The sequence below is a fragment of the Mytilus edulis genome, chromosome 3 (genome assembly GCF_963676685.1).
Source record: "Mytilus edulis chromosome 3, xbMytEdul2.2, whole genome shotgun sequence".
In the NCBI taxonomy this organism is placed as follows: Eukaryota; Metazoa; Mollusca; class Bivalvia; order Mytilida; family Mytilidae; genus Mytilus; species Mytilus edulis.
The window spans coordinates 47,946,772-47,969,214 of NC_092346.1; the positions used below are offsets into that span (position 1 = coordinate 47,946,772).

Genomic DNA, 22,443 nt, shown 5'->3' on the forward strand with positions numbered 1-22,443 from the left:
TGTCAACTATTAATGTTACCATCCCTTTTGATAGCAAGTCAATGAGGCAGAAAAAATCTATTGAATAACGCTGACTTTTAAAATATGTGTAACTTTGCTTTGTCTGCAGGTAAGATCTATGAAATATGCTCATCCAGGGGCAGTGTGGACTCTGTATAAAACTTCTTCTTTTTTTAACGTAGATGAACTGATGCCTTTTGGTTAAATGTCTGCTGCTCTAGCACATGTCTGTTTTCCTAACTATTTATTATATTAAGACCGAAAAAATAAATTGTAAGAAATGTTTAAAATAAGTAATAGTAATAAACATTTTTGTCTTGGAAATCATTAAGAGGGTTTACATTCTTCTATTACAGGGTTTAAAGGACCTGAACTTTTTCATGGTACATTGACCCTCTTCTAAAGATGTAGATTAATTGTATGATTTAGAGATCCATTGTTATTGGTAAATTTTCTCTGGTAGAATTCACCTAATTTTGACCTAATTTAAATGGTTCATTTATCAACTTTACTTTCTTGATGTGATAACTTTCATATTACTGTGAATAAAAGGTGTTTTTCAAAAAAAAAATAATATTAAGCACATGGCATATACATCTGATAGTTATCTGAATACCTAGTGTTAAATTGTTCACTGATCAATATTTAGTTTTCACACTAAGGTGATATATTACAATGTCTATGTGAAATAGAACAACTGTAACTGGTCAAGAGAATAATTGTCTTTGTAAAAGTCTGAAAATTCTGTGCAAGAGAAGTCAACAATCTTTTGCCAATGAAGTCCTTTTTTTTTTGGACTGATACTAACATAGAACCTAGAGTCAAGTGCTACGTTTAAACTTTCAATCTATGTATTGTCATCATCATCATCTAAAAACATCACTTTTACGACATCTATCACACTTAGGACACTTTGGATGCCTTCAACTTAGGAAAAAGGAGTACTTTGAATATGGAAGACCTCAGGAAATGGCCTGATCAAAGGAGTTGGATATTCAAACATCTCTAATGATAACATCCGTTGACATATTTTAAGGCATGATCTTTAGAAAATACAAAAATCCCAGTAAATCTCTTTAAAACATGGCATAATCAGAAATATTTTCAGTTTTACAATCATAAAATTATATCCTCAATAAATATCACAAGAACTTGTTTTTTTAAATATTTTTAATGGATGGAATATATATGTTTCACTTATGTTCATTACTTGATCACAGTGTTAACATCCCACAATTCATTGCTCTCAATGACAGTTATATGAAAACAAAATGGAGTCACCACCTGAATATCAAAAGCATTCAGAACTGAAACAATATATACATATATACTTATTCTATGTAGTTAAATTAAGAAAAAATATTACAGATTAATTCAAGTTGTTTGCAGTTGTTTTTAATAAAATAGTTGCAACTTTTTTCCAGAAAACTTCAAGTGTGTCAATCTAACGTTGTCGAGCATCAGGTTCATGTGACATTTTTCTTTAGCAAAAAGGTGAATTTCTCTAAAGGTTTCATTTATACAAATTAATTTTTTCCTGACATGCTTATGGTTTATTTGTAACTTTACTTATGTAGAACTATAAATAATTCAGAGTTCACTTTTTTATTTTGATGCACACAGATGTGTTATGCATTTAAGTTTTCAAAATTTCGAACATGAGCAAATTTATGAAGATTTTTCTGGAAAATGTTGTGCAAACTGAAATTAATATCCTAGAAATATTCAAGAAACAATATTCTGTACCATATAATAGATCTATCCTGTTCAAGATGTTAGGACAAATATAACTAGTAAGAGATCAGGTTTTGTTGAATAGTAGATGTTAAAAAAAAGCAAAGTATTGTCAACTAAGTTCTTGACAAGATTTTTTGCTTACAAAAAGATATGAATCTAATGGAATAGGAGAAAAAATGCATTCTGCTATAAACATCACTAATTTAAGTTCAATTGACACTGAACATATCCTGTTTCATTGAAAATATTTGATACAAATATACTGTACAATAATTTACAATTTGACATTCCTTCAAAATTAATGGATTTTACCACTACATATTAAGATAAATTTTCGATACAAGAAAAACAAGAAAACTAATCACACATATATCATATCTGATTAAAAATAGTGAATACACAATTTGTGACCATATAAACACAAAGAAATTCGCACTAGATGGTAACAGAGAGGCAATATTATTTTCGCCTTAAAGAGTCATTGTTTACCAGAAGTCGCAAGTTGCAATTCCAAAAGGTTTACATAAGTTAAAAATTATAAAAAAAATTATAAGAAATTACTCACAATTTTTTTGGGATGGGATTGTTTTTTTTTTTTAGAAGATCAAATAATGAAATATGACTTTTCTAAACTTGTACAAAATTGGAAAAGATATGACTTTTAGTCAATATACTGCTTTTGAACATAGTACTGATACAATTATTAATAGGTTACCATTTATTTGGTTCTTAGATAAGGAAAACATATCTTGTTTACTAGGAATTTCTTTGGTTTGCTATGTATTAAGTAAGAAGTCATCATTTCATAAAAAATATTTTAATACCAACATATGCCTATCCAAAACATTATTTAAATATAAATTACATTTTCAATGGATAATTCTGACAATTTCACAATTTATTATTAACCTTTACCCAAAGACTGTTGCAAGATCAAAATTAAATCTTTATATAAATCAAATCAATGTACCTTAATAAAGTATAGTTTTAATTTGAAATTTCTTTGGAATGACATTACAACATGATATAAGTGTACTCTTTTTAGCATACAAACATAAAAATATTGCATTATAAAAACAAACTATGACCTGCATTTTATATTAATGACCAAAATATACAGCAAATAGAAACACAAACATATCTGATTAAAATATCGCCTGTATTGATGAAATCATAGAGATAATAGCTTATCTTTCATATCAAATGTTGTATATGTTAAAACTAACTTGGGGAATTAAAATATGAAATTGATTATGATGGAGTATTGATTATATAAATATGTTATAAATTATAAATGTGAAACTTTAATTCAAAATTGATTCTAGAAGTGTATACTGTATTATGAGTTATGACCCATGTAAAATTACAGAAATCTAGTCACTGTCAATTGAATTTTGATGTCCAAATTTTAATTAGTTAACATACAATCATGAAAGGACACAATACTGAGAATAAACTAATGCAACAAAAGAACTAGAATGAACCTATGCTTTATTATATTTCGATATAATCACATAAATATTTTCTCTTTAATATAAAATATCACACAAAAAGGTAGGAAATCTCAAAGGAATTTTTCATGCATAAGTGGTTATTCTCATAAAAAATTCAGACAGGAAATTGTTTGAAGATAATTTTAAAATGCTTGTGGGCAGTATTGAACTTATAAGAAATCAAAGCACTGACAACACTGTAAGCCAGCCAAACTGACCTAATCACCAAAAGCATCATATCCATTTATGTGAATACTAATGTTTTATACAAAGCAGTTGCAGTTGCTGGAGGCTCCCTTACAGTTTTAAGAGGAATACACATACAACTTGGATAGAAGTCTCTTTCTTTCATAGATATTATCCTAGCAGGTAGTTGTTAAATGAACTATAATCAACAGTAAATTTAACTTTGCAAGTATCACATCTTCATATTTAAAAATGCCAAACAAAGACAGATGAAAGAGTCTTATCAAGAAGTTTTTAACAGATGAAGTTAACCCATATTAATATCTGAAACAATCATATTGAAAGTTATATTTTTTAAACTGCATGATAGGCCCCAAGCAACGCTATTATAGTCTACTGTTGGGAAAATGAAAATGGATAGGGCTAAATGCACATCAAATTAATCAAATTACAATAACCATGCAGACAGAAAAGTCTTGATTGTCGGTTTCCTTATCTGGGGTAATTTAAAATTTGAATATTAGTTCAAATTTCTTGTACACACTAATTGTTGAGACTTCATACAACTTTCTTTGCTTTGCAGAATTCATTCAGATTCATTTATTACCAACAACTGTGATTAGAATATATTAAAATAACCGAATACAAATTTTCAACAGAGATGATGCTGTAAGAAAGATTCAAGCCAAGATTGTTTACATATGACAGGAAATTTTAGAGAAAATAACAACAATAGCTAGAAAAATAAATGTTTTGAGTTATGTCAATATTAGTGGTAAATATGCAGAAAAAATAGTGACAGTGGAATTGTTTCCAAAAGAGTTTATAAATTCATAAGTTAACAATATGAAAAAAACATAAAAAAAATAATAAAGATTTACAATATCTATGGACTTGTATACTTGAAATCACAGAAACCCAGGATTGTCTTTTTTTTTCTGTTTTGTCTGCTTTTGGCAATTTTTATTTTTTTTAATTTCTATTCTGTATAACAGAAATAATTTGTAGCATTGGATAAAATATAGGATAAAAAATAGTGATGTCTGCATATGGATAATTCTCTTTTAATCAGAACTTCATTTTCTTTTCACTACAACAGGCGTGTAATTTCAAATTTATCTATTGCAATTAGCAATTTTTTATCATATATGAAAAATGTGAAGTTTCATACTGAAACAAATTTTCATACTGTATACATATATACATGAAAATAGATTTACTGTTAAATACATATAGCACTATGTGTCCAATAAAACATGAAATATATATTACAACTGTAGAGTAAATCTTCCTTCCATACTGAAGAAGTCATCAGAAGGGAGACAACTCACATAACATTATAGCACACTTGTCCTGTTACACAACACTGAATACTATGACTCGTCGACTGATTTAAGCTCTTTAATTTGTTTAATAAGATATGCTTTTTCGTCGTTAAATTGTTCGTCATCGGATCGTTCTGTGTGAAATTTCGTTAAAAAGTCAACAAGCTTTTCTTTGTTCCTAAGTAATATATCCAATATTGGCTTTGGTTTATTTGGATTTGCTACAAACACCTGCAAAAAAAATGATCATATAAAAGAACATATACCCCCTTGTTTAGACCTCATAAAAGGCTACAATTTTTACATTTTTCAATAACCCTGAGGAAAAGCAGAAATTCATTTGATTGGTTGTTATGATTGTGTCACAATCAATTGAGTTTTTTACGATTTCAATTATTAGATATTATAAAAATAAGTGTGCAATACATGTCACTTTTCACCTGACCTATAAACAAAATTGTTTACTAATTGAGTGGAATGGATTCCACACTTAACTCAGAAACATATAAATTAACCGAAATTTAAAAAAACAACAACACCAGACTAACAAAGGCAATATTTTTGTACTTATGCATAAGAATGGCTAAGCTAAACTGCTATGTGCATTTCTCTTCCTTGGTCTGAATTTTATCATGTTCAAAGAGTGCTTTTGTGTTCTGCATGAATAGTATACATCATATTTTTTCTTTTCTGTTATAACATATTTCTTCAACTATAACCAAGCAAGTATCCAAATTCTGTTTTATATCTTATTCTAAAAGTTACATTCAAGTTTTCAGTGTACATAGAGGAAGATATTTTTTAATAGAAGAAACATGCTCTTTCGAAAGGACTGAATGTCATGTAAGCACTGTTAAAGCAGTCTGTTTAACATGCTAAAACTGACTGGAAACTTAATTTTGTTAATAGCTTACTATTTATGAATTCATATTGATTTACCTTTCTTTTGAAGAGTGTAAATTGTCAGTTTCATAATGCTTTTTTATTGTGACAATAAAATGTATTAGAGAAATTTATTAATTAGGGCTATTCCAGAAAAAAATGTATGGGAGGTGGGGGAGAAGGCACATTATATTAATAATACATGGGTGATGGGTATCAGAGCAACTTTTCACACTATAATGCACTATAATTCTCAATTACAATTGTCTGGGTGGCGGGTGCTGATAAAAACTGCCTTCCAACCCCCCCCCCCCCCCCCCCCATACATTTTTTTCTGGAATAGCCCTTATTATAAAGGATTTTTTATGGCCCTTAAGTGCTATCATAGTTGTCAAGGAATAAAGCTAATTGAATTCATACCTTGAATACATGGAAAGCTTCAAACTGAATGTTTCTGCTTTTCTCCCTCAACATGTTCATCATAAGTTTTAGATTATCGGGATTGGAAATGTACTTTGTCATCGTGGTGAAATTATGTCTGTCTAACAATAACTCTCCTAACAACTACAAAATAAAAACACAAGAAATATGAAGCATGTTTTCAACAAACATGAATATATATGGCTTTCTACAGCTAAAATCTGAAATAAAATGATAAAAAAAAACTAGACGTATTCAGTAAACACAAAGTCCCTTTCTCAGTCTGTGACTACCTGTTTCAGTATGTGTCTGATCGAAAAGTAATTTGACTTTTTCTTCAATATTTTCAAATAAAAAAAGATCTAAATTTCTGTCTGACAACTTGTTTGTCTATCTACAGCTTCTCTTTTTAGTACATTTATGGGAATTATTGTGCATGTGTTTATATTTTGAGCAGATTCCAATCTGCACAATCAGTCAATACTTATAATCTAACAATACCGTACTCACATAAACAAATAAACAAGAACAATATGTTTAAGTATAATTACCACACAACTAATGTTTGAATTAATGTGTCAATTCAATGTGTCAATTGATGTGTCAATTCAAACCTACTTAAAACCAAAACCAAAGGGTGTTTTAGCTAGGAAACTCAGTACCATGATAATGAACTGTCATAATTCAGTACATTTCATAATTCATAGGTTAGGAGGAATATACATGAATCCATAAACATCCAGTCTAAAGCTCCAGATTACTGTAAATTCAGAAATGCTTCCCTTAATTTATTATTGCAAATGATGAATGATATACACACATGCAAGATAAATTATTCTATTGCACCATAGGTAAATTATGTCGTTGTGATTGGTCAACTGCTGTCATTTGGTGACCCCGGGGGTCCCCCTATGGATCTGTAGGGGTCTAGTAAATTTCATAAGGAGTTCATGACGTAATGTCTAATGTTAATGGTGATGTCATCTATTGGTGCTTTTTTTTCAGTGTTTATTTTTCTACAAACATTGCAGGAAAAGTTCTACGTGCGAAAAATTTGTTAAACTGTTCACTACTGACCATAGAGAGTACCGTATACGGCCGTGTATTGTCCGCATTTGTGTATAGTCCGCACCCCGTCTTCATCCCCAAATATCGAGGAAAAAGTCTAGTTCGCTTGTATAGTCCGCGGCAACTTTTGACAAGATCGGGTCCGCGAACAATGACGGAAAGTGCAGAATTTGCGGTATTTTTTATATATATTTTTTTGCCGAGATCGGCAATATAGTAAGTAATGTTGTTGAAAAGATAGATAGTCAGTTAAAACGATATGTTTTTAATCTTTGTTAAAGACCGGCAACACAGTAATTATTGTTGTTAAAAGATCGATGATCAATATAAAATTATGATCAGTTTGTAAAAGAAGACTTAAAAGATATGTATTTAATCTTTTTTAAAAGTTTTCAAAAGATTCTGTTTAATTGCTTAATTAAATCGTCTTTCAGACTATCATTCTTTACATATTAATTTAAAGTCCCAAACAATGAAAGTAAGAACTGTATTCATGAATGTAATAAATGTTAATTAATTCAATCATGTACATTTAACTATCCGACGGCTTATCACTTTTGATATCATTGAAAGTAGTAGCTTGCCCAAGCCAATAAACTGTTTAAAATTCTAACAATAAATATTTGGTATGCTATTAAACAAAAGATGTTCGATGTTTAAAAATTGATTAGAACTCATTAAAATGTTACAACTCTTTAATCTTATCATTTCTTTTATTGATTTGAAGAACTGCCTCAGGTTATTGAATTACATTCATCACTTGTCAAAAGTTGACATGGTTAATTAATTGCTTTACACACAAACCCGTAAACTCATTCATGTAAGACGATACACCTGCACAATGTGACCTTTCACCTGGAAATATAGTTTCGTATACAAAATTCCACTTCTTTCAGGTTTACACTTTCAGTATTAATGGTTACGATTTACAATTAAAAAATGTTAGGTCTTGATTTATTTACGTCGATAAGTTAAGAGTTAAACACAAATAGTCGGAATACGAAAATTTTTGATACTTTAATCACACATTTTCAAAATGGCGGATCGTGGTTTACTTGTACTGTACACACGCGAATAACATTAAACAAAATCGATCTTGGGAAGATTTCACTAGGTTTCAACTTGACTATTATGGTTTTACCATTGAAAGGTTCATCTTTCATTGATATTCAGGATTCAGGTACACTGTTAAGATGCAATGACACAAATTTGACCAAATCCGAAACAAAGCGGACATTCTATCAAAGGCTGATTTTTATGCAAATTACTAAGTCAACACTGTTAGATTGTTTATTTTATTTAAAAAAAATAACACAGAGTAGTCAAGAATACAGTTAGATTGTTTATTTTATTTCTAAATAATACAGAGAGCTGTCAAGAATACATTATAATATTGACAACATATGATGTTTCTGTTTACTTGGCCAAACCTCGTTCAACATCGTATCCCAACTCTGGAAAAAAATGGCATGAAATCCTATAGTACTGCATAGTCCGCACCCCTTCCATCAATTTCATTCCCAGGGTAAAAAACCGCGGACTATACACGCCTTTCTACGGTAAGTAAAATGTATAGGAGATTCCTCCTTCGGGCTTACCCCTATTGATTAGGTGGTCAGTAGCAAAACATATAACTTGTAGTGATTTCAGGAAATGCTGCACAGAAATTATCACATCAAATTTACAATGCAATGTTTTATTTAGAGAAACCTATCATGTGGCACTTTGCACAAAATAAAAACTGGCTGTCAAATATTTCTGAATTTTATAGAAATTATTTTTTTTTCCTTTTTAAAGTCTCTTCCTACATTCCATGGTACATGAATTCCATTAAGGCTACCCCTCTGAAACTCACTTCCCTTGCTATAGTAATTGTCATTTATACTTTGAAGAAATGTTTTTATGTGTTAGGTTAATTTGCACTAAAGATTAAAGTTAATTATAAATTAAAATTGAATGTCATGATGTAGCACAAAAATCTTTTAAAAAATTTCAAAATTATCATTTTTTTCACATTAAAGCTGTATGATATATCATTTTTGTTAATTGTTAAATCCATTTATCAAAATAATTTAATCTCAAATTTAGGATTTTCCAAGTTATAATGATAACAGTAGTATCTTTTTGATTAAAGGCTCTTGAGACAAGTTATAATGATAACAGTAGTATCTTTTTGATTAAAGGCTCTTGAGACTATAAGACAAAGCTGATGAAAATGTAAAGCAACCCAAGGCTTCATAATTATTCACACTTAAAATTACTGACCTTAACATTTTCTATCCGTCATATGATTTTGCTACATGACTGCTTAAAGGGGAGTGCTTTAAGCAGTCATGTAGCAAAATCATATGACGGAAAGAAAATTTTTAGGTCAGTAATTTTTCAAAAATAAATTCTTTGTTGTAAAAACAAAAAAGAGTAAACTACAAAAATGAACAATGACATAGTATCAATTAGATACATATATTTTTAAAATTCAATTTGTCTTTAAACATGTTAAAAAAACATATGATCCATAATATTGTCCATTTACAATAAATGCCCATAGTACATTAAATATTTATTGGCAATTTTTAATAAAATGGTATTCAGTAAAACAGAGAATTTTAATGACTTAAATGTCTCATCAAATTAGGGACGACATCAAAAGATCGATGTAGGATAAAAAACTTAAATCAAATAGTTTGGGGGCGGGGGGTTAAAATTCTGCAAGTTTTGTATATCTAAAATAGATTTTTACATGTATCCCTATGGTAAATCATTTTTTCCCAAATTAAGTTAAGAGGGGGGTGGGGGGTCAGTGAAAAAACTATGTGAATTAAGTTTTTTATCCTACATTGAACTTTTGATGTCGTCCCTTATTGTCTTAATCATAAATTATTAATTTAAAATATACCAGTATTTAACAAACAATCATTCCATGTTTTGATTAATATATTTCATTGTCAAATGAGTTGAATTGACAACATATTATTTACAATTAAGGAATGACTGTAATATTTTTTCTGTCTATGAAGAAATAACATAAAAAATTTGGTGCACACTGCATAACGAGCGTAGCGCGTTATTTAACAGTGTGCATCACATTTTTTATGTTATTTCGAATAGACAGAAAAAATATTAGTCATTTCTTATAATTTAATTCTAAATTCCATTTTAAACCGTAGAAAACCATGAAAAACCGTTGATGACGTCATGGTCACATGACTAAATTATGTCTATGGGCTGATAACAAAATAACGTCAGCCAATCAGAAGACGTGTTACATCCAAAATTAAATTATTCAATGATATATCTGTAAAATGACTTAATGAGACATTTGCCTTATTTTTTATGAGGATCTCGAAAGTCTGAATATCCTCACCTGTTTTAAACAAAAGATTAAAGGTCAAAAGTAGGTTCAAGAGATAAACACTGTCTGTTGTTGAAAAAGAGAAGCAAAAGATACTAGAGGAACAGTCAAAACTGTTTGTTGAATGGCTTTTATTAATTTTTATGTTGATTGCAGTCTCACAAAAATGTATTCAGTCATACAAGAGAATTAATGCAGACATCCATGGGTTTTCAATGTTTTTAGCAAAAAATACCATTTGGCAACAGCTTTTATTTATAATAGATTTATAAGTAAAAGGGACATAACTCTGATAAACAAAAATCAAAATTATGATATGACCCCAGAATAAAATTCTATTCTACTACAGGAAAAGATTAACGTGTTACATTGGTTTCAACAAAAAATATATACTATACATAAATACATGAGCTTCAGAATTTAAACAAGGGATTACACAAAATTTGTAACTTTCTAAACTGAAAAAAAAAGATTATGAATAAAGAAACATGTAATTTCTAATAACAAATATTGAGAAAAGATATTATAAAATATTGGATGTCAGATGTGTGTTATCTTGTAGTTGTATCTGGATATTTGAAGGAGTATTGAAGCATAACAGGTGAAAACTTACCTTGAGTGCTTGCCGTCTTGTCACATAATTCTCAGAATTTAACAAAGACTGGTAATTATCAAATATCCTGTCATAATTAGCCTCTAAAAATTCAGATGACAACATTTTGTGTTTTGTCAATAACTCCTGGAAAAGGTAAATAAATGTATTAGTCAATATATAAAACAATTTAAGTCAGTCTGCTTCTAAAATTGTTCAAATTGGTATAGAGATGAACCTTTAATGGTTTTAAGATTCATTAAAAGTAACAAGTTTACATTTATAGCTGTAGCAACAAAATTTGAAAATAATCAAATAGGAACAAATTTTATTAATCGTCCATCACCATGTTGATAACCATGGTTGTTAAGATTAGTAGTGATTCTCAAAATTTCATTAGAACTAATTTTAACATTTAGTCTCTGTCGGTAATCTTTCTCATGCTTCTAGGCTTTCAAGAACATGAACAATATATCTGATGCAACAGGCAATTTGTTTTGCTTGTTTTTCATTCATAATTGTTCTGGACTGTTACTTAAAGCCATAAGAAACCTCAAATCAAAAAAATAATACATACCGTATTTATTCTATTTAAAGCTCCCTTCTAATTAAGGCCCCCCTACCGAAAATCGCGTACAGAACTTTTGACGTCTAATAAACGCCCCCATTTTGTAGTTAAAAAAATAAAATTGAAACTTAACCATTACAATATTGCAAAGAAATCGACCCGGTCACTGAGAAACATGAAACGAAAAATCAATAATGCCCATGTTTTCATCCACTGTGATAATCCACAGGCACTTGTCTCAGAAAAAAATTTCCTATATACCTTATTATAACACAAGGTACTTAACTTGCATTTTAGAAAAATGTCAGGTGATGATGAAGTTCCGTTATATGCCGCTTTATAGGCTGTCAATCCCGCTAAAACATTTTATATCGTAAATCTAAATTGATTTATCTTTACAATGGTGTATAACATGCCTGCATTTGTTGTCGGAATCATCCGTAGCAATCCTACCAAAGTATGTCAATCGTAATAATTTTGCAAACCGCTGAAGCAATTCCCCCCCCCCCCCCCCCCCCCCCCCCCCCCGACATATTTTCCGTATGCAAAGTGACCTCAGTGGGACCCATCTCGTAAAAATCTGGTGATCACAATACGTATGGATGTCCTTAAAATAAACTATCATCTGAATTTACATGTTAAACACGTGCTCAATTTCCGTGCTTTTTTGTTGATTTTTTGTCGATTGTTGACAAACAGGTGACAATCGTTATCCTTCGGCTTCAAAACACGAACTTTAATTACCTGTCATATTTTCACAACAACACTGACCGATTGAAAAAAAAATTGACGATTAAACAAAAGTTACACAAAAAATGATAAATTCGTGCACAGAAGACTAAGTTTATGATGTTTGTATGCATTGGTTCAAGAATTGGAAGAACATTATTTTTCACCAGTCACTCGTTTCTTATGACTTTAATTAAGCCTACTTCAAACATCTGATATGAATTCTGTGACCTGTCAGTTACAGGTACTTTGATAGGAATTCCCAAAACTAATACAGCATTGTTTGAAGTGTGAAATACCAGAAGACTTAATATGTCTTTTTAGAAAAAAAAAATTTAAGTCACATAAATTACCTTTCATAAAGAAGAATTACTTTGACAACTAAATAACGAAGTTTCAATTGTGATGTAAAACATATTTCTGAATAAATATTTACTGATTTTAATCATACCTTAAATGTAGAAAATGCATCTGAAGCAATATCAAACGTTGAAACTTCTACATAGTCAAAAAATTTATAAAACTGTGAAGAAGATAATAAAATCTTAGCTAGTTCTTCTGAACGACAACATTCACGTAACATCTGTCCACAATTCAGTGCAACTTCTTGATTCTCATAACTGAAAGTAGAAATTCAATTCATGCCAAAAATTGCATACAGTATTTTCTGTTTGGTCAATTAGATAGGACTTTGGTACAAAAATGAAGTTTCTAAAAAAAATATTTCATTAGGACCATAATGGGTTAAGTAAATTGGTTATGAATTTGATCACTGAAGACTTCAAGAAGGTTAATTGCAATATAATTACACAATAGACAAATGTTTTCGTCAAAACATCTAAGGATGAAACACCAGAATTATCATTATTTTGTCACTTGACAGTCAAGAAAGAGGAATGCAGTGTGCACCGTTAGCCACTAGCCCTTTGCCCCAGACTAGTAAAATTTGATATGGAATTCATATAACACAACTCAAGAAGGATAAAGATGACGCTATCAAAATTTGTACTTGACCTGAGTTTTGTGGTAATAATCATTGTGTATAAGTTTCATTACATTTAGTTGAGGCAAACTGAAGTTAGAGAACAGAAGCGAAAATTCTTCAATTTTTTCATTTGTAAAATGGCATAACTTTAGAACAGTAACTTGTTCATTAGTTGATAGGTTTATTTTGGTTTATTACAGGTTTGAATGTTAACATTTTACCCACCCTTTCATTAATTCTGATAGTATATCCTGTTTACAACATATATGTTCTACAGTTGGAGCACGGGAACCAATCTGTCTTCTCAACATGTTGTTGAAGATCTGAACCACATCTTTTCTGCCCTGTTAAAAGAAAAACACATCATCAACATGCTTTATATACCTATATGGAGTTATTTTCTTTCAGAACGTCAGGTTATTCTTTTTCAGAATCAACCCGGACGATACCATGTTTCAATGATATATGCTCCAAGGCATAAAAAAATGACCTGTGTGAGGTCATTATTTTCCTTGATAAACATGCTATCTATGATTTACTTCAAAACTTTATTCGTCTAATAGTTTTTTGTTGCTGATTTGGAAATTTATTTTTTAAAGTTCAATCGATGTAAAAGAAACCGTCATTGTAGTCCCGCATTTTCGTTTTAGAAACAAATAACGTGAAGTTTTGTTAATTTATCGCTACAATAAAGAAACATTATCATGTATGTCAGATGAATTTTAATGTAGACTTTCATAAAATAAATCCAGATTTAACATATTCGTGTGTAAGATTTTGAAAATCTTATTGAGTCAAACTGAATAGGCTGATTGATTTTTGGTTGCTTGCTTAACGTCCAGTGGCAAATATTTCATGCATGTTCAGAACGATACACACTGAATAGGACATCGTACTGTGACCTCCATGTATTTATATTCGTCTTCGTGTCAGTTCTTAACTTTTTAAAATTTATGTACACATTTTACTCTATCAGATGATCATCTAATAAGATAATCTTATATTCTATTGAATAACATTAACCTAACTCACGAAAGGGTCGGGTGCGGAGGGTATATAATTATATCCTAATTATCTTTTAATAAAATGTATTGCTATTTAAAAGACAATCTTTCTGAATTTTTCATTCGATTCAAGTAAAATTGTTAAAAAAATAACCACTTTTCCGCAACAGAAATAACATAACAAATAGAAAAAAAACATACCTCCTCCCCCTTTTCCATAAGCTAAGTGGTACAATAAATTACTTACAATGTGTCTTGTATTTGTCATACACCGTTATCGGATGGTAACAATACATTTGTGTCTTACTTCATGCAGTTACAGTAATATTTTTATTTTGTATGGATAATGATTTTTAAAAGGTTTATATCTAAATTATTTAGTGAGTTTTATTTCACATTCTACATGAGCCGTAGGGCGTATTTAAACCTGAACGCAGAAGAAAGGAATATCCCACTTTAGTGTTATCGGTAAAATAGGATACTAAATTTTACAAATCTTTATAAAATTAATATTTTTTGACGGTATATAAGTCAGATAATGCATATTTTAAGGTTTTTCTTGTCGTAGAACACACCTCGGGGTGTCAGGATTGTTCAATCATTTGATCAATCCTGACACCCCTCGGTGTGTTCTACGACAAGAAAAACCTTAAAATATGCATTATCTATAACAGAATACATATACAATTAATTGTTTGTATTTGTAATGGAACTCATCCATCTGGTTTATGTAATTTGTAAATCTTGACATGCTCATTTTTTAATAGTTTCTGTCTACATGTATGTATTGAACTTACCAAGATAATAGGTAAAAATGTTCAAAATCTTCATTCAAGGGCATTTGATGATTTCAGTCAAATTGCCATTTCCTTAATCTTGTATTACTTTATAAGATTTTTTTTTTACTATTTCTGTCATGTCAATAATAGCTTTCAATTCAAGAAAATCGGCAAAAAATATTAAAAGATATTTTAATGTGTAATAACTTCCTCACTAACATAGATGGAGATGTAATGAACACAAGTTTTGAAATTCTGACCTTTCTTCTCTTTACCCCTTGCCAAACTTTCAAACATTTGTTTGAGATTGGTTCAGTGTTTTTTAAGAAAAAAATGCCAATTGGTGAAAAAAGATAACATGGCTAGGTCAAGGTGATCTAAGAAAGAATAATTACCTCAAAATCCACCTTAGCTAGATTCATTATAAGCAATAACAACATATTGTGATTATACATTTCTTGTGACAGCTGGGCCACTAGCTCAGTCTGAGGCTCCTGGTCCCCGACTCCATACAGGATACCTTTTATATGGGCAAGATTCTTGGAAATATCTTCTGTTGCCTGCAAAAAAATAATAATATACAGAAACATCATATGCACATATACATTTAATATGTTAAAAGAAGGATTACAATGTAAGACTTAGTAGTAATAATATTATCATGTTTACATGTAAATATAAAAAAGAAGATGTGGTATGATTGTCAATGAGACAACTGTCCACAAGAGACCAAAATGACATAGAAATTAACAACTATAGGTGACAGGTCACCGTGCGGCCTTGTGCATGGTTGTAGGCAGTGGAAACAGGTACATGTACAATGTAACTGTCACTAGACATGAACACTCAAACCAGTTGTGGTATTATCTTAAAAAACATTTATAAATATTGACTTATATTATTTATTTTTATAACTTCAACATGTACAATGATGTATGCTATGGAGAACTACACAATGTATATACATTTGTATGCAGTTAATTTTAAGAATTTAAGAAACAATCATGTTCATGCAATACAGTAAACAATATATTTATACAGGTTATACACATGTACAATGTATAAAAATAAAATTAAGAATGAAAATGGGGAATGTGCCAAAGAGACAACAACCCGACCATAGAAAAAAACAACAGCAGAAGGTCACCAACAGGTCTTCAATGTATCGAGAAATTCCCGCACCCGGAGGCGTCCTTCAACTGGCCCCTAAACAAATATATACTAGTTCAGTGATAATGAACGCCATACTAATTTCCAAATTGTACACAAGAAACTAAAATTAAAATAATACAAGACTAACAAAGGCCAGATACATGTGTATGTGTTACAGTGAATTTGTATAATCAGGGATTATGTAGAATCCCTAAAATTTTCAGGGATTATGTATAATCGCTGGTTAGTTTAGGGATTATATATAATCACTAAAATTTTCAGGGAATGTGTATAATCACTAGAAAAAACATCAGGGATTATACAAAATAACAGAAATGATATCAAAATACATGTATATAACATATTATAATGTATCAAAAGTTAACCGTAATATAACAAAATAATAACCGTAATATAACAAAATAATAACCTTAATATGTTAAAACGTTAGGCATAATTTATAAATATAATAGACACAAAATTATTGAAATGTTAAACACGATATAATTAAATGATAAGCACAATATAATTAAATGATATCAAAATATATAAAAAATAATTATTTTTTTGTTTTTAATACTGACTATATCATTAAAAATATCAAGCAAGCCCTTTTTGATACTGAGTTTATCAGTATTAATAATATCAAGTGAGCCCAAAAGGGAGGGTTGATGAAGTCAGTATGAAAATAATAAATGACACAATGGTTATACTTTTTACCGGATTGTTTCAGCATTTGTTTTTAGGTTAAAAATATGAAATAAAATGAAATTGTCATTAAAACTATTTTTGTGCATACAATCGTTTGATAAATGTTCGTCACTTGTATGAATGAAGTTAAATGTTATGCACAATAATTTAAATATAAACATTTTATTTACAAACTAAATTTAGATGACATCAACTATTACACACTTGCCCTGCTTTTCTACAGGCATATCTATCAAATTCACATCTGTTTTTATCACAAAATCAACATTAAAAAAAAAACATGTCCTCCTTTTCGAATCAGATTTTACGGCACGTTCACAGAGAAATAGAGTTTTCAGCACTGGTCATCTTCAGAGATTATGTATAATAACTAATGAATTTAGTGATTCTACATAATCCCTGATTATACAAATTCACTGTAATATATATATATACATTTTGTATGTTCAACAAAAACACATGTCTTTATTCAATGTTGGACAGTGACATCACTTCAAACATTATTTGAAATAACTTTATGATCCTTCTTCCTTGACCACTGCCATAATGTTAACATTTATAGCACACCATGAAACAGTGTATTATATAAACATTGTTGTGGCACTCCTACAGTTGAATCAGCTTTATAACTATTGGGATAAGTCTTTATAATAGAAAACCTGATTTATAAACATACATGTATGAAATTTCCACTAATACAGCACGTACAGTATTTGATTCAATGTATTTGTACCAAAACCTACACAAGTAAACATGTATGTTGATGTTGATAACACAAAATGTTAGGGTGAAATATACCCAGTATAGTAAGGAAATTTTCATACTTTTAACATGTTGAAAAAAAATATGTAAAGAATGCAAAATGGCAGCTTCTGCAGAACACCTATCATTGCCTATTCAGTTGAAAAAAAGTTAAAAAAAAAATTCTCAATAATTTGATCTCACCAAATACTTTTAAATTATTTAACATGTTTAAAAGTAACAAAAAAACAAAAAACTTGAAATACAATACTTCCTTGTCCGTTACAAGTGATAAGCTAAAGGTTTGACATTCAATTCATCTTAAAAGACTTCACTACATGCTCAAATTACTTCATACCTTATCAGCTTTCTTTTCCCCTGTACTTCCCTTGGAAACAGCAAGGAGAGCCTCCTTTAGGGACTTAACCACATCCTGGGGACTCTTCTGTGACTTCCCAAACAGGGGCATTATAAGGATTTACGATCCTATTTTTCCACTTAAGCCTGCAATAAATAATAGTATTATGTTTCATGTATGTACAATCATGACAATAGTACAAAGTTACAAATGCGTATATAATGATGCACTTTACTAGAGTCTTCTATGATTGATGATATGATGCACTTATATAAATGTACAAATTTAAGAGCTTGCGTTTTTTGTGTAACTATACTTACTTGGTTAATAAATAGAATCATTTTTTTTTTTCTAGATTTCTATAAGGCAGATCTAGAACATTTGCATATTTCTTGAAGAAAATGAAGTGCTTCTTAATTAGCTATGATATGCCATTATTATAAAAAATAAGGTTAAATAACTCTAAAACAATTAAAAAATCAAGAGATACAGTTGTAACTAAATTTTACACGTAGATCACCAACAGTAGGTGAAAACAAATGGTCTACAGTACACAAGTGACAACTAGTCAAAATGTTTATAAAAAAGATGAATAGTCTGGAATAACAATTAAAAAAAGTCTTTAAAACTACCTAATAGAGAGCTTTATTTTATTGCTGCTTATGATTATTACAAGAACTAAACATTGATCAAATTTTATGGGGATACAATGAGGCCAATATTAAGTATGTGTATGTACATTTTGTATTTGTTTGACCCTCTCTCACCATTTATTTATAAGTACAATAAAGTTAGAGAACGGAAACCAACTTTGAGACTTACGTTCATACTTAAAGTCAAGGGTAAAACTTAATACCTTCTCCGCAACGGAGGGGGGCATAAAAATGAAGTTTAAGCAAGCATGTTGTTGGCAACCTCTGATAAATCATGGTCATGATACAGGAAGCAAACATGCAGCATTTAAACCACTGCACATTTGCACCAAGAGCCATACATTTTGTACATACAGTGTATCTGTTAATGGTACTCTGGGAGTCTGGGTGAAGGATTTATGAAAGAGATTCAAGGGTTTTACGAGAGGAATTATGTATGTTAGCTATATAGGTAAATGACATTTGTTGAGTAAAACTAAAAATATGTATACATGGTATAAGTATCTAAACAAATGTCCCTGAAAGATATCTTATAGAAGTTGTTTTCGTTCTATCATTGTCTATGGTAATGAAAATTTGTTGGCTGCTTGACATCAAGTTGGAACTATTCATCAATATTCAGGATCGAAATACATGTAATGTGTGAGGTGAATATATTTTGCTTTGTACTAAAACAACATGCTGAGCAAGATAAGTGTTTTGCTACATGACAGTAGGATGTATGTATACAAAAGTAACATGTACGACCCAAGATATTAAAATGTTCCCTTAAAATACCTGTCATCCCATTCAGATACATTTATACATGAGCAAAATCATCTTTCCTTATACTCCAAAAAGTTGCAACTCATTCAAAACTCTTAGACCTGAATAAAAGTTGTTGAACCAATTACACACCCCTAATTATGATGAGCATGCATATCACAGTACCATCACCTTGGTTAAGTTGGTTTTGTTGGTACTCTTTTCAATTCCCTCCAACAAAACAAGAGTTCTGCTTACATGCCAAAAGACTAACCATGCTAACAGCAGGATTTAAGGTTTCATCAAAATAAAATACTTCTATGATTTAAGAAAAAAAATCATGGGAATTTACAATCAACCATGAGAGATAGCTATGCTATAGATGAATGCCTGTGAAAACAAGGATTAGGGATGACTTTTTATTGAAATGTTAATTTCTCCATAACAGGAGGGAAACATTTGCAATGAACTATAGCTAAGGTGTGGCCTATTGAATGTAAAAACATGTAGCATGTTTTATGACTCTGAAATCAACCAATTAAATCTTACATTTTAAGTTAAATCAGACTACATGGACAACTATTATCCAAGGACAAAAAAGTCATTATTATAACATAAGTTGTATTTTTCATCTAAAATAAGGGGTTTCGCTGGCCTAGTAATTCTAAGTAATCATAATGTACTGTCTATGTATACTGTGTCACTAGCCTGTTAATATAGAGGTTGGAAGTTTGATTCCCCCAAGTGGCAGCTTAACTACAATCTTAATTGACTAGGAATATTAGTTTTTCTCATTAGGAGCTCCTGCTTCCTTCACCACTTAAAATCAACCAACACTAAAAAACACAATACTGAACAGTGCTAATTATATAAGTGGCATTAAACACCAAATAATCAATCAATCACCTCAACTTATTATAAAGGTATCTTAAGAAATGTATCAAATATCTCTGTATTAAAGTTTGTGGATCTTTTACAAAAATCTTGGTTTTATTTGCCACAAAATTCTTTTTTTCTATTAAATGCACTAAAACAATGAATGATAATGTTTTGAAATTGAATGAATTTTCCCCTTAATAGTATGTGTCTGAAACGGTCCATCTCTATTATTTTTATTACCTTTGATAGTATTGCAGTTTGAAAATTTTGTAATTCACCTCTAATATAACATTAAATAAAGGCAACAGTAGTATACCGTTGTTCAAAAATCGTAAATCTATGGACAAAAAACAAAATCGGGAAAACAAACTAAAACTGAGGGAAACGCATTAAATATAAGAGGAGAATGACACAACATTCAAATGTAACACACATAGCAACAGACTAAGCATTAGACAAAATCCAAGGAGAATAATCAATATAACATCAAAACCAAATACATGAATTTGGGATAGAAAAGTACCGTGAAACGTCTTATAGTAATGTGAATTCACACTCAAATATAGAAGAAAACAAACGACACAACGGAAACACAACGTAAAAATGTAAACAGGACCTACCTATTGTATTTTTTGTTAAATTTTTCTCGCCCTGAACATGCATGAAATATTTGCTACTGGACTTTAAGCAACCAACAATCAATCAATCAATTACAAATGTATATCTGTGTTTTGTTGAAATAAACAGTTTGTAAAGTTATTGCAACAATTGTTTGAGGCAAACTAAACTTGAGAGAATAAAAACAAAAAAATCAGCATTTTCAATTTGTAAAGGGACATAATTCTGAAAAGTAAAAGTGATGTCACAAAAACTCAAACTTGATCAGATTTTTTTAGGAAGAAGTATTATGTATAAGTTTAATTTCATAACATTTGTTTGAAGGCAAACTAATGTTAGTGAACGGAAACAAATTTTTGGACAATGTCACATTCAGACATAAGGACGGACAAGCTAAAACTGAATGCCCCCTTCGTGGAAAAAAAAAATTTGCCTATACATGTACATGTACATTTTGTAACTGCTCACTTCCACATGTACACTTCCTTATACTTAAGCATAAAAAAAAATAATTTTGAAAGTAAAAGTAAAAACATTTTATTTCATGTGAAATAATCATAATGAGGAAGCTACCATTTCATTCATTTAAAAATTTTCGTCTTCTGCTTACAATATTTGTCTTCATCAGGCCTAAAATGGGGATCAGAATATTTTTTTTTAGGATAAAAAAAAAATACCCCCCCCCTCTTTTTGACAATGTTTGAAGTGAAATGGTGTTTTAATTACCTGCCATATTTTCACAACATGAACAACAATAACATTGTTATTCTGAAAGTTTAAAACCAGAAGACTGTTTATGTTCATTCTCCAGTTATAAATTATTTCTTCTTCTTCTTTTTTTTTAATATGTGTAAAAATAATCTTCATCATCATGATCATGTTCTTCATCCTCATTCAAAAGAATATAACTAATGTGCTCAAGGTGTTAGGTGGCATTTTAAAGACTTTGGTGGTGTTTGACCCTGTGCAGAGGTGAAATGACCTACAAGTGAGTATGGCGCAATTTTCTGTGGGCAGCCAAGTCTGAAATTGCTTGGGATTCAGAAAAGGGATTAACCTTAGTCATGTTAGTTCATTGAATAAATGGCTAAAGTCTGCAAACCATTCGACGTATCATGCATGTATATAGCATAATTATTAAAAGAATAAAAGATTACTCAAAGAGTTGCAAAGTGCATTCAGCAAACTAATGGGTTGGCAAATAAGAAAACATGGTAAAAATGAAATTATGTCAAATTTATGGCATTCTAAGAATGTTCATCCATTGTGACATTTCAGTTCACTGATATATTTTGAAAGTTTTTGTTCAATTATTGAAGGAATACGATATATTACGACTATACTAGAACAAATACTTTAAGTCTGATGCTTATTAAGCTTCCTTTTGAACAGGAAAATTGAAATGCTTACCAGTGATGAACAAGATAGCTATCGAACTCAAGAAGGAAGTGACGTCACGGGTCAGGT

At 30.1% G+C, this 22,443-nt stretch overlaps 1 protein-coding gene across 2 annotated transcripts; it reads right to left on the bottom strand.

Moving 5' to 3' along the window:
• Window positions 1-2,257: 2,257 nt before the first annotated feature.
• Window positions 2,258-22,442, bottom strand: LOC139516684 (protein Mo25-like). 2 transcript variants are annotated; one of them, XM_071306916.1, is made up of 8 exons: window positions 22,387-22,442; window positions 18,083-18,228; window positions 15,516-15,680; window positions 13,563-13,681; window positions 12,804-12,972; window positions 11,077-11,202; window positions 6,044-6,187; window positions 2,258-4,972 (listed from the first exon to the last, which is right to left on the bottom strand). In XM_071306916.1, the coding sequence occupies exons 2-8, from the start codon at window positions 18,191-18,193 to the stop codon at window positions 4,790-4,792; spliced, it is 1,017 nt and encodes a 338-aa protein (XP_071163017.1). In that variant the 5' UTR covers window positions 18,194-18,228; window positions 22,387-22,442; the 3' UTR covers window positions 2,258-4,789. The 2 variants fall into 2 exon arrangements, with proteins under 2 accessions (XP_071163017.1, XP_071163018.1); XM_071306917.1 differs by lacking the exon at window positions 22,387-22,442 and adding an exon at window positions 22,332-22,385.
• Window position 22,443: the final 1 nt, after the last annotated feature.